Source organism: Diachasma alloeum, unplaced genomic scaffold (genome assembly GCF_001412515.2).
Source record: "Diachasma alloeum isolate Michigan unplaced genomic scaffold, Dall2.0 Dall_scaffold_00187, whole genome shotgun sequence".
Lineage (NCBI taxonomy): Eukaryota > Metazoa > Arthropoda > Insecta > Hymenoptera > Braconidae > Diachasma > Diachasma alloeum.
The window spans coordinates 527603-540646 of NW_021680353.1; the positions used below are offsets into that span (position 1 = coordinate 527603).

Here is a 13044-nt window from a genome sequence, read left to right on the forward strand (position 1 = left end):
TTGACACTTACAGTTCCTTAATTAAATTAGGGAAATTGGAGAGACTGTTCAGTGATTGCGTTGAGTCTGTTCTCTCTGCTGGGCTCTGCAGAGGGGTCGTCAGAGTCTAATGGACCGTTGATCGACAGTTCATTGACCCAACTAGGCTGGAGGGCCGTGAAAATGATCTTCATCGCTGAATCGATGAAATAGTGGGTCCTATGGAAGTAAGGTCATAAGAAATGTGCACGGAGAGAAATTTTCTAGAAAAATTCTAGTACGAGTACTGGAAAAAATTACAATCCGCCGGCTGTGAAAAATTCTAGTGCTGTTAAAGTAAAATTTCTTGGTATTTCTGGTAAAATTTCTGAGGATTTCTGTGACATTTTTACAGAAATACGGGGAAAAATTCACGTTTGCCCCAATAAAATTTCTAATGCCGGCACTGGAATTTTTTCCTTGTCCGTCACTTTGCGCCTCTTTTCCCGTGCTAGCACTAGAATTTTTCTAAAAAATTTCTCTCCGTGTAGAGAAAACAATAAACTACACTAGATTATTGTCAATTCTCGACGGTTCTCGTATAATTTAAGCTTCCTCAGGCTTCTTGACAATTGAGTACATAGTCATATGATTCTCTGAAATATTGCATGTTGGTAACTCTAAACACATTATTACGTTTATAAAACATTAAAAAATATCAACAGACTGGCATATGTCATTTTCTCCACTCGTGAACTATAGTTCATGACTGGAGGAAATGACATATGTTAGTCTTGATAGTGTTGCGTGCCAGATTTTTTTATGTTTTATAACTGTAATAATTTGTTTTGAGTTCCAACAGAGAACTCAAAGAGAGAGCTCCCCTCTGACTTCTGGCGTCGAACTTCGAACTGGGGGCCCATTCTCGAGTTTGAGGTGAACGGATTTGTGAACGGAAATGGCTCCGTTCACATATCGTGTTGGAGAACGAAAGTTTTCGTAAACGAATCCTAAATCCACATGTGAATCAATTTCGTTAACCGATGTCGTTTTCGATTCACACGTGAGGATACCCGTATTAGAATACAGTTAACCTCTTCTGGGAAACGAAACATTAAACATTAATTGTTTAAATTTATTTATTGTAGTTCAATTCTTTGTTTTACAATAAGTTTAAAAATGGATAATTTGCGGAGATTCTATTACGATGAACTCCCAATACAGAGTATCACGACGGTGTGAAGTTCACGACTTGCGAATCAGTGTGCGAATTGGAAATAACTTCTGTGAACGAAATTAATTCACATGCGAATCTAGTATTCGTTCACAGAAACTTTCGTTCCCCAACGAAATGCGTGAACGGAGCCACTTCCATTCACAAATCCGTTCACCTCAAACTCGAGAATAGGCCCCCTGCTGATGATTTGCGCATTCATACTCCGTTTTTAGTATAGAATGTTTTTATTTTTAGAATTGTTTTTATGCATGTTAAAACGAGTCACCTAGTGTCGATGATCCTTGAATCCTCCCTCTTCGTTCCTAATGTCTCCTGTGTGTCCCACTAAAACCCTCTTAATTATTGAATTTTTTAAAGGCAATTCTGGGGTTGATCACGATCTAAGTAAGACTTGCTTGAGAACTCTGCTGTTTCTCTCAGGGCATTTTCAGATAATAGTAGTCGATCTCATCATCAAGAGGCATTCACATCCTCATTGTCGGTATTCTTCGTACTTAATTAGAACGGGAGAGGGGGGGGGGGGGGAAAAAAANTTAATTAGAACGGGAGAGGGGGGGGGGTAAAAAAAGAGTCCCTTCCACATGCTTTTTAATTGTTCCTCATAGATTACTCGTGAGGGCATCCTCAACCGCGAGATTCAATAATAGAATTATCCTATGAACCAATTAGTATACGTACAGGGTACGCGTACTAGTGGTACTAGAGCAACATGGAAAAGATACTAAACTTATCAATGTCCCATTCAACCGCATATATAAATATCAACACTAGATTTTCTTCCATTGTTATTAATTTTATGCAGTTCTTCAAATTTTACACGCGGTTTTCAAATGGATAAAACAATGTGTTGAAAAATTTTTAAAAGAGAATAACAAGGAAGGAAATCTAATCTCCGAATAGTGTCGTTAACAAAATTTGTACATATCTCCAGACATACTGGCAGAATCCACTATTCAAACATCGGACGGTTGAAATTGAACGGTGATCAAAAATTGATGTGTCCTAAAACTCGGTCGGTTCCGCAGCGGGGGGCTGCGGGAGGGGGTTTCGATCGGTAAAATACGTATTAGGATAAATCAAGTTTCATAAACTTAAATGTTTGCACGAAGCAACCTTCGTTTTCTTGTTCATTCGTTTCTAGCAGAATGTAATTTGAAATACTAGAGGTTCCTATAACTGCCGTATATTGACACGGTCGGGAGTGAGTGAATGATAGAATGTATGTTAACTATGAACAAAATGGTTATATTAGCTTTTGTACCCATTAATAACTTGTAAGATATGTAATCCTCCTCTGAAATACAAAGTATCAGTCAATATGGGTGAGATACTTGAGTTTAGAACGAAATCTTGGGATACGTGGTTTTGGAAATGTTTTCTGAGTTACGTAGTTGCCTTTAGCAGCCATCGAAATGATTTCACATACAAAAAAATTTCATAGAAGAACCTAGCGAATTTGCTAGATGATTCTACTGGATTTCTATTCAGCTTTTTATTAATTTTTGATCGATTCTATCGAAAAATTCCGCAGCTTCTCAGTACATTTGTTTTCAATAGAAATTGTAAGGAATTCTGGGAATTCCTTAGACGATCCATAGACCATCGAGAACTTCGGATTAAGCGTGAGTCAGACAAAGACCTAGAGCCTTGTATTTTAATAAATTTTGGACAGGAAAAATTATCGCGTTAGTGACCGTCCGGTGATCGTTCATATTGAGGAAAAATTATTGTTATTCCGGATAGTATTTACGTGCTATGTGTTAGGAGTTTTCATAAAGTTAACTATCGGGGACCCAGAAATTTTGATTGTTTGGGCCAAAAATATTATCAAGCTACGCGATTATTGATAGGAATCTCCCCTTGCATTTAATCTTCGGGAAATGTGGAGGCCCAGCTGAAATGCTGGCGCTCATTGTATGGATTTATCGGGATGAGACAGTTTCGGTTTTAAGTTTCGGTGGAAGGTCACACGGCCAATCGCGACCGTTGCAACCGTGTGAATTGCCAAGGTCGCTATACGTTTTAGGGAATCAAGTTTTGTCTTATGGTGCATTATATGTTCTGTTGAGTTATAGCTTCGATGTATCTTGCGTCTCTACCCCGGTAATCTTTGAGAATGCAGCCCTGAAGAGGTAATGATAGTTAGTGGATCTTATCTGGGCTAATTACCGCCCTTTTACTCCTTTTCATTTTCTTTTGTTGTTTTGGTCTGTTGTCGGTTCAAGTTGAATTGAATTACGCGTTTATGGCTAGGTTGACGTGTTCCTTTAGCCGCTTCGTCGTACCTAGCGTTGAACATTTGCCTAGGTCACAGCGGCTGACCCCACTACGTGGATATAACGCTCTCGTTCTATCTTTTGGCGTTAGATACTCGTTCTCTTTTCACTTTTGGGGTATAAATTGAACGATTTTTGCGTATTCGAGCAATTGAGAAGAGTGAGAGTAGTAGTTGTTGGGTATTATTGACGCGGTTGACTCTGGATTTTCATAGAGGACCTTTTCCTGGGGTCGTAAATCCCAGGTATGCTGGAACTGCAGCACGCCAATAATTATCCAACGACTGATACGGGAACGTAAACCGACTCAGTGTAATGTGGATAAAAATAGAGTTCAGGATGTTTTTGAATGATAACACAGGTTCCCTAAACACCTTAAATTTAATTAGACGAAAATTATTGTTCAAAGATACTCAAATTGAATACACGATATTTAAAACTACGCGAAATTAATTGAAGAAAGGTCCAGATATATAGAGAGGTTCAGTGAGAGTCGAGTCTTCACTGAGCGATGTCGCGATGGTTACTGATCAAATTTGAGGGAAAATTCCAAGTTCTGAATTCGAAAATGGGAGGGATGGATGTTTCTTATTGGCTAATTTTATTTTCTCGCTTTAAAACTATTGGTCAGAAGAAAGTGGGGAGGCGTGTATAAAACTACAGTTGAGAGAGTTTTGGGGATTTTCCGAAATTATGGGATACCTTTTTTTTATATAGAGAATAATTTTTGGTGTGCTTGGACGGATGGTCATCTGTTTGGCAGGTGTGGGGAAAACATTTTGCTTCTTTCTGACTCTCTCAAAATTCCTAAGATTTATGGTGAGACCGTAATAAAAAGGATAAACTCAACCCTTGAACAGCAAAAAAGGGACAGATTGTCAGACTCCAGATTTTGGGTCTCCATAAACTGTGATTTTAACATTTTTCCCCAATTACCAATAATTTGAGGAAATTCTCCCATTCAAATCTAAAAAAATCGGTTGTGCATCGAACAGTAGTCGAGAGTAGTAGTTGAGAAGAGTAGTCGAGTATTCGAGGAGTCAGTAACTAGCCCTCATCGAGTCCATGGCCTTCGGGCGGAGTGCCTTTGGGCGATGGCCCTCTGGGAAGAATTTGGCACCTAACCAGAAGTTTAGATGAGATTTTGGGTTTCGACTCGCGTTGCCACATGGTTTTTGAGGATTATTGTGGAGTTCGATTGTTCCATTTTTTTTATTATTCGGGTTTTGCGCTGAACGGCGAGAATGTTGCTGGTTAACGCGAGTTGATTAGAGTCGTGATTTTCTCTTTGCGTTAGACGTGGATGCGTGTTAGATTTCATGGGATTTGTTTCACATTTAATTCTATTTCATGGCGTTGACGAGAATTCGAGTCGTAGGATTGAAGTTCGCGTTAGACATTTCTCCTCTGGCTCTTTGTCTGCTCAATAATTATTGAGTATTGAAGAATATGTTTTTTTGTGAGATTATTCTGTTTTTTTCCAGTCTCCTTTGATTGTGCTCTTACTCTCAGTCTTTTTGAGATTAGTTGGTTTAAGTTAATTTAGTGTTTCTTTTTCTTTTACTAAATTATTTGAATATAAATTTTTTGAGACAATTGTGTATAGTTTTCCTATTTTTTTTACATGAATATAACCTCGATACATTACGCAACATTAACTCCGGTGTTTCGAGTTACGTTAATTGTTTTTTTTAGCAATATCTATTGGCCCATTTTCCATCCGAATCTACCCCTCTCTTCACAACCAACCCCCTGAGCAGCGCGGACAACCTATCACGTTCCCCTGGACTCCTTAGTTTTAAGTTTGTGTTAGATTAATGGTTATTTTCTGATTCCTTCGTTTTGTTTTTCGTTTAATGTTGGTTTATTCGGTTTGTCATCTCCGAGGTCGAAGGACGGCTGGCCCCCATCGATAAGTTTTTTTTTGAGGTTTCTCAGTCTAGGGGAAATGGGCGAGTTAACATGGCTTTCCAGTCCCAGATGGAGAATTTCGTTACAAAATGTTCAATGGAAAATATTCTATAGAAGAAATCAATAGAATTCAACTTTTCTATGCAACTTATTCTATATTCTAACTATAGGGCTTTCTTTCTATTTTAAACTTTCAACATTTATTTGTTCAACTTTGTTTTATGAAATGAGAAGAAGAATAGAGTGAAAGAAACTTAGAAAATTCATGCCGAGGAATTACTGTAGAAAATGTCTCCATAGAAAAAGTTATCTAGAAAGATGACATTCCAGTAATTTTTGCTTCCAAATGAAAGTATTGTAATCGTTCAAATTTAAGTTTTGCATTTTTTGCGTTATATCGATCCGTTATGATCGAAAAAGTGCGAAAATGCAATTTTTAGACCGTGTCCGTATGTATGCGTGTATGTATGCATGTGTGCAGTAAAGTTTTCCTCCAATTGTTCGCTAATGAATAGATAGAGTTGAATCTTCTTTTTTCAAATGTAGGTATTGTTGAGCCCTATCGATCGCCAGTAATAAAAATTTAATTCATTGATTTTTTTTTTTATTTTAGAATTTTTCCGAAAATCGGTCGTCCCACGTTAACTAAAAAAATTGTTCTAAATTGATTGAATGATGACTTAAAAATTTGCTTGCACCTCCCTTTGACCGCGTGTAAAGATGAAGGCGATAGCAATAATCGTTAATTTAATTTATTCGAAAATTTTTAAAAAATAATTGTTTTTTGAAAATCATAATTCCGGAGATATCTATGAATATCATGCTTCAAATGAATTCAATCATAGCATAACATGTTTTTTAGAATGCCATTATGTATGTCGAAGTTGGAAAATGATTACGATTAGCTATATTGGTTGATTTGATTTTTATGATGATTGTTGAAAATTTTTTATTTTCCATGGTTTTCCCTCTGAAAGTGAGCATACTGATGGTTTCTTTAAATGTGATGTTTCAAATTCATTCAAGTATGTGTAAATAAAATTTGTCTATTAACATTATATCGAAGGGCTGAGGGAAGAGATAGAACCGTAAAAAAAACAATCGGCTGTAAAGAAAAGAGATATTGAGAATAGTGATGCTGATAACATTCAACTAAGTTGAAAATCTGACAAAATTAGTTAAAACGAAATATTATTATATTTAATAAAATGAAATAAACAATTTATTATACAGGATCAAAGGAAATGATGCGCAAAATAACTATTTGGAAGCATATTACTAATTTATTAACCAAAATAACTGCTATATACAATACAAGAGCAATTTCCCACTTGTTTATATAAAAATTTCTATTCGACATTTTCGTCAGAAAAAAACGCGCAGTAATAAAGCTGCGGAAATCTTTCATATAATTGGCCAAAAAACTAATACAATTTTCAATAGAAAATGAATAGAATAATTCATACACAAAAGAATTCATAGTTTTTACTATGAATTTTGTTGTGTGTGTCACTTCTCTAAATGAATATTTATTTGGATAAAATAATTTTTATTCTCAATGTATATCTTGGAAATTACCTTGTTACTTGCTCTATCGATGTTCGTCCAATTATGATTTTTGGAAACATCTCTAATTGGAATGTGTGAATCTTTCATCAGATACCTCACGAGATTCAGTGTTATCACATAAATTATCATTGTGGAAACTGTTGGAATGAGTACTGTACCTAACCCATTTTCCCACATTTTGAGAGTGGATCCCTGTCGCTTCACTGGAAAAGATAAAATTTATTTTCGAAACTGGATTACGTACACAAAAATAGAGTAACATGAAATTCCAATTGAAGTAATGCTGATTATACCTGGTCTAAATAAATTTAATTGCACTTCTTTAACTCGCTCACAATTCCAGTTGAGAAATCCTCAATTATTCCTCGAGTAATGGATTTATAATTTTACATTCTTCGAATTCAGCTCTTAACTGTCCAGCACTGTAATTTCATTAAATTCATCGATTCCCCTTTCCATCTATAATTCATATCTGCAAATGTAGCTTTTTATAGCTTCTAATCCACTTTATAATTCAATTAGCCATTTACTGCAGCACAGTTGAGTTGATATTCACTTAAATGGAGAAAATTAGGGTGAATCAATATCGGTGATGTTGTTGCATTTGAATGTGTCTCGGTTCCAAGTGGTTTTCCGTAGTTAGATATTTAGACATACGGTACACCGCGAGTCGATCGACTCTTCACACTCACACGTACTTGTGGTAATTGCGCATTTCCCTTGCGCAGTTGTGATATATACACAAGTGTTATCAAACAAACTAATAAATAATTCAAAATGAAGACAATACATTACACTCGTTAAATTTTTTTATTCATTTTACATTTCACATATTTTCCCTCATATATGTGAACAATTAATCCTGTACAAATGCTCTGCACAAGAATTTTTGTGTCATTAATTATCAGTTTTTTATTTTTTACTCCAATTTCAAGTACAAAAAATCTCCAGAGATCAATGTTCATAGTTGCTTTCGTCTTTATAATATTTAAAACTTAATTTACGATTGAATCGATATTGCTTACAGCTGTCATGTCACGCTCACACATAAATAATAATGAGAAAGATTTTTGTTTTTATAAAAATCTTAAAATTAAAATGTTTGTAAAAAAAGCTATGTTGTTTATTCGATCGGAGAGCGAATAAAAAATTTATAAGTAAAAAACGATTCATTGAGTATGTTGAAGAATATAAATAGTACGACGTAAGGCGTAACACATCTCCACTCATTTCCGTTTCCGTGCGAAGTGGTGAGACAGGATGAGTCGACTATTGGGAGTTTTTTTTTTGAGATAAATATCTGGACCTAAAAGAGATTCTAGAGCTTTCATAACAGTTCATCGCATCCACTTTATCCCGGGCATTTCATCCCGGAATGACTGACTCTCACCCTCTTGGAAATTGATGTCGATTTTTTCTACGATTGGGGGCTAGAAAAACTATCTCTCAATTTTTTTTCAGATTTTTTCGACACCCCATTTCGGAGATGATTTTTTCTTTGTTTTTTCGTTTTGTTTTTCAATAACTCCAGTTCTATTCACCCAATTTTTATTTCTGACACGCCAAAATTTTCGATTTTCTACCATCTATAAGAATATTTTGAGTAATTTTTTTTAACCCCTAGGTGCTCATAATACCGAATTTTCAAAATAAAAAGTTGAAAAGCTAGGATTTTCAAAATTATGTCACGTTTTATTTTTCTCGTCCTTTTTCAGTAACCCATGTAATCAAAACAAGTATTTTGAGCCTCATACAAGTTGAGTTTTGTCCTAGATCTATTTTATTTTCAATTTTTTATTCTCGAAATTTCACGAATTTGGTCAAAATACCCCAAAATGGAATTGATTGAATTTGATTATAAGCAGTACGAGGTTCATTTAAATGTATACTTACATGTTACCTATCTTTTCAATACATAATCGACGAAGTTTTGGGGTGCTTTGACCAATTCGCTAAATTTCGAGAAGGAAAAATTAAAAATAAAACAGATCCAGGAAGAAACTCAACTTGTATGACAGCTCAAAATATTTGTTTCAATTATAAGAGTTATTGAAAACAAGATGACAAAAATAAAAGGTGACATAATTTTGAAAATTTAAGTTTTTCATTTTTTTTCGATTGGATATTATTTCCACGTAGAGATTAAAAAAAATTACCCAAAATCTTGTAGAAGGGGTAATGCCATACAAAAGGAAATAAATCATTCATTACCCAAAATGTTCTTATAGATGGTAGAAAATGGAAGATTTTGAAGCATCATAAACTGACATCGGCTGAATCGAACCCGAATTATTGAAAAAAAAAAACGTAAAAACTAAGAAAAAATCATATCTCCGAAATGGGCTGTCGAAAAAATCGGAAAAAATTAAGAGATAATTTTTCTAGCCCCCCAATCGTAGAAAAAATTTCCCACAGGGTGAGGGTCAGTCGTTGACTCATTTGGCATGGAATACCTCATATACGCTTACATATTTCTATCGTTTTTTTCATCAATCATCCGTTTATTTATTCATTTTGCATTAAATCAAATTCTTCATGTGTTTTGATAACTGCAATATGCTTGAATAATTTATAGAACTCCATTCAATGCAAATGAAATAAATTGTGTTACTGAATTAGAAGGTGATTGATGAGAAAAAAAATGAGTTGATTTGTAAATGATGATGAAAAAGTTCGGCGATGAACTATCCTGCTACCGTTCTAGAGCTATATTTTTCCAAAAGGAATTTCCTACTAATTATTTTAAATATAGTATTTCGGAAAATTATCAATATTATACATTTAAAAAAAGACAAAGTTGAGCAAATAATTCTTCAGAAAATCCGCATCATGCTTTCAATGTTTAAAGCAGAGGCATTTCATTATTTTTTGTGCAAATTTATTGATTTATTGAAAAAGAGCAAAGAAAAATGAGGTGAGCAAGAATGTTAGAAATAAAAATCAAATTTTCGCGGCAGTTTAGTAGTCATTTTCAGGACAATGTCGTTATTGAATTTCATTCGAAAGAAAAAACATGGAATTTCAAATTTCACTGAAAATGCAATGGAATCCTGTTTTTGAGCAGTAAAAAGTCAACAACTCTCCAAATTACTTGAATGTTCAATCAATACATGAATATCCATCATTAAATTACACAAATTTTTCAATGAATTCAAAGCTCAAAGATTTATTTATCTGAATTTTCATGTTGATCATTGACTTCCATGGAATAATTCAGTAGCGAAGTGGTAAAACGGTTTAAGTCGACTTATCTCCCAGATGAATTTTTGAGGAACATTTCCGAATCTAAGGGAGATAGCGAAATTTTCGTGATTACATTTGTTGTAGCTCTCAATCGGCTCTACACAAAAGATTATAACAAAAATTTCTCCATCTCCCTTAGATTCTGAGATATTCATTGAAAACTGGTCAATAGCCAAAATTTACTTGTACCGTTTTACTACTTCGCTACTGAATTAAACTGAAGTTTACACCTTCAATCCAATTTTCCATCAAAGTATAAATTCTCAATGACAACATTGTTTAAAATTCCAGTGAACTTAACAGTGCAGTAATAACTATTGCAAGGAGGAGTTATTGTCACCGAATATGATCGATTCAAGTTAGAAGATTACCTTGAGAACATTGCAAATCTGTCAATTTAAAACTAACAATTTTTCGATTTCTCCAAACTAATCATTGAATAAAATGACTTTGAAGTAAGCACTTTCTTAGAGTACTTTAACATTGCATGTTCATCTCAATGTTTGTCATTATTTCTTGTAACAAATTTTCGTAAAAAATTTAAAAAAACGAAATTTTGTAACAACGAACTGTTGGAAGAGAAATTTTACTCTAGCAATTCTGAGGGCGAGATTTTAGTGAGGAAATTTAAGGTATATCCCAAGATAATACCACCCAAAAGTTAGTCCCTATTTGTTTTTCTCAGTGTAAAAGCCGTCCTCTCATAAGGTGGAAAAATCCGATTCGGTGGCCCAAATCTCCGTGCTGCCTGTGTCTACCAGACGCCCGCATTTCATTATTTATCATCTCCTAAACTGTGCAGTACAGCTAGTTAGAATTTTTTTCAATATCTGGGGAATACTACTCCCCCAAATATCGTACGCGATCGGGCTTCAAAATTTTCGACAATTTTTTTTTGTTGTTCTTGATACTTATGTATAGAAACGAAGATTTATTGGTTAGCAGGGATCCCGCGGCTTAGAGGCGCTCCGCGTGATTAAACATTTTAGACTCGAAATTCTGCACTCTTATTTAACGTGTTGAAAAATGTTTGGAAAAAAAATTAAAAGCATAGTTTTTGATCGGAAGTTTTCAGAATTTTTCAAAACTGGTGGTGAGTTTTTTTTCCTCCACTTCAACTTCATGGTGAAAATCGAAAAATAAAACTTCAATCGTGTGATTTCAGCCTATTCCCCGCTTTCTTCTCTAAATTTGATACTTTTTTTTGGAAAATTCAGAAAATTTCCAATTGAAATCATCCTTGAAAAATGTGCGCTCATATGCCGCAGAGCCGAAGGAGAAATGAACAACAAAAAATAAATCTTTCGAAAATTGATTTCTCATGGTCTTTGCATATTATGATGTTAATAAGGAATAAGCAAGTACATTTATACGTCATACGTCAATAAAAAACACTATGTAATAATTTAAAACGCGGGAAATCCTCTTTTCTATATATAAGTATTGAGAAGAACCAAGAAAAAAAATTATCAAAAATTTTGAGGCCAGATCTCGTACGATATTTGGCGAAATGGTTAATATACATTATGTATGGAAAACATGGAGGCAATCGTAAGAAAAACCTGTTTTCTAGGGATATACCTTAATGTGGATTTCCCAAGCAAATGAACTCATCCCATTTCACCACTTCGCAAGTGCACTCAATGCCCAAGTGTCACATACAGGCGAAGCCCTGTCACTGCACTCTAACGGAAGATAATAAACGCTTGGACTGTTATATATCCATTAACAGATTTTCCGTCTCATCGCATAGAATACTTCAATCTCATTCCTTTAAAATTATATACAAGAATGTCTGAACAGTACGTAAAGCCTTGATATGTAAATCTAAAATAGTTGAGAAATTTTTTAAACTCTAGAACTGTATATTTTAGGCAGTTGAATTCTCTCTTCATGCTAAAATAATGTGTGAATCTCCACAAATATCATCAGTTTGCTCAAATACTTTGGCAGTCACTTACACCAAGCGCCCATTTGTGCTCCCACGGGTATTCCGTGGATAATTACTATATATAGTTTCTCGTAATTATTATTTCAGTTTTGTAGTCTTCCACTTGGAATGTAAATGCATATCTGCAAAACACTATTTCCTTAGAGTTAATATAAATATTCAGCTGTTAATGATAATCATTTAAACATACTGCGGCTTATACGAAAAATATTTTCTTCACGTACTAGTCTGTGCATTTTAATCTCAATTTTCATTCCCTTAGCAAAAATTACAGCTACATAATATGTATTCAATTGTACATATATCAAAGGCAGAGTACGGCATCGATAGTTGGCTCTCTATCATACAACACCGCACACTGAGAGGAGAAAGAATTTTCTCCAACAAGTCGTGTTTGAATTTAAAAATCGCAAGTTGAAAATTACCAAGAATAAAAAATCTCTTTCTCAAAATTTGAGGATTGTCCTGAGATGAAAAATGTTTGCTGCAGAAATAGATTTAGTTGTTCCAAGCAATTGGTATTGTCGGGGCAAATAAGAAATCTCACTCCTAACCTACCTATTCATTATTCAATACACATATGAACAAAATTAATAGAAAAACCTAGCAAATTCGCCAGACAAATCTATTGAATTTCCATTGAAGTTTCTATTAGCTCAGGCCAATTCTATTGAAATGATCAATAAAAAATCATCTATAGAAAAGGGCAATAGACTTCGATTTTTCGATACAACTTCTATTGAGATATTTTCTATAGAATTTTCTCTAGATATTTTATTTTATTTAGATATTTCAATAGAATTTCTTCCAAAATGTTTTTGTTTGATTTTCTTGATGAAAAGAAAAGGAAATTCTAATAAAATAAAATGAACTAAAATAAATAAAATAAAAGGTAATCG

General features: G+C 34.2%; 1 protein-coding gene across 6 annotated transcripts in view; it reads right to left on the reverse strand.

Moving 5' to 3' along the window:
- The window catches only part of LOC107048358 (diacylglycerol kinase epsilon), a 32936-nt gene extending 25306 nt beyond the window's left edge, over nt 1–7630 (reverse strand). For 2 of the 6 annotated variants that reach the window (XM_015271508.1, XM_015271503.1), the window contains exons 1-2: nt 7245–7630; nt 6961–7154 (exon numbers count right to left, since the gene is read on the reverse strand). In XM_015271508.1, the coding sequence (XP_015126994.1) occupies nt 6961–7128 (168 nt within the window). In that variant the 5' untranslated portion in view covers nt 7129–7154; nt 7245–7630. The remainder of the gene's footprint in view (nt 1–6960; nt 7155–7244) is intronic. The other 4 variants (XM_015271507.1, XM_015271506.1, XM_015271504.1 and 1 more) reach the window with 4 other exon arrangements.
- Nucleotides 7631–13044: the final 5414 nt, after the last annotated feature.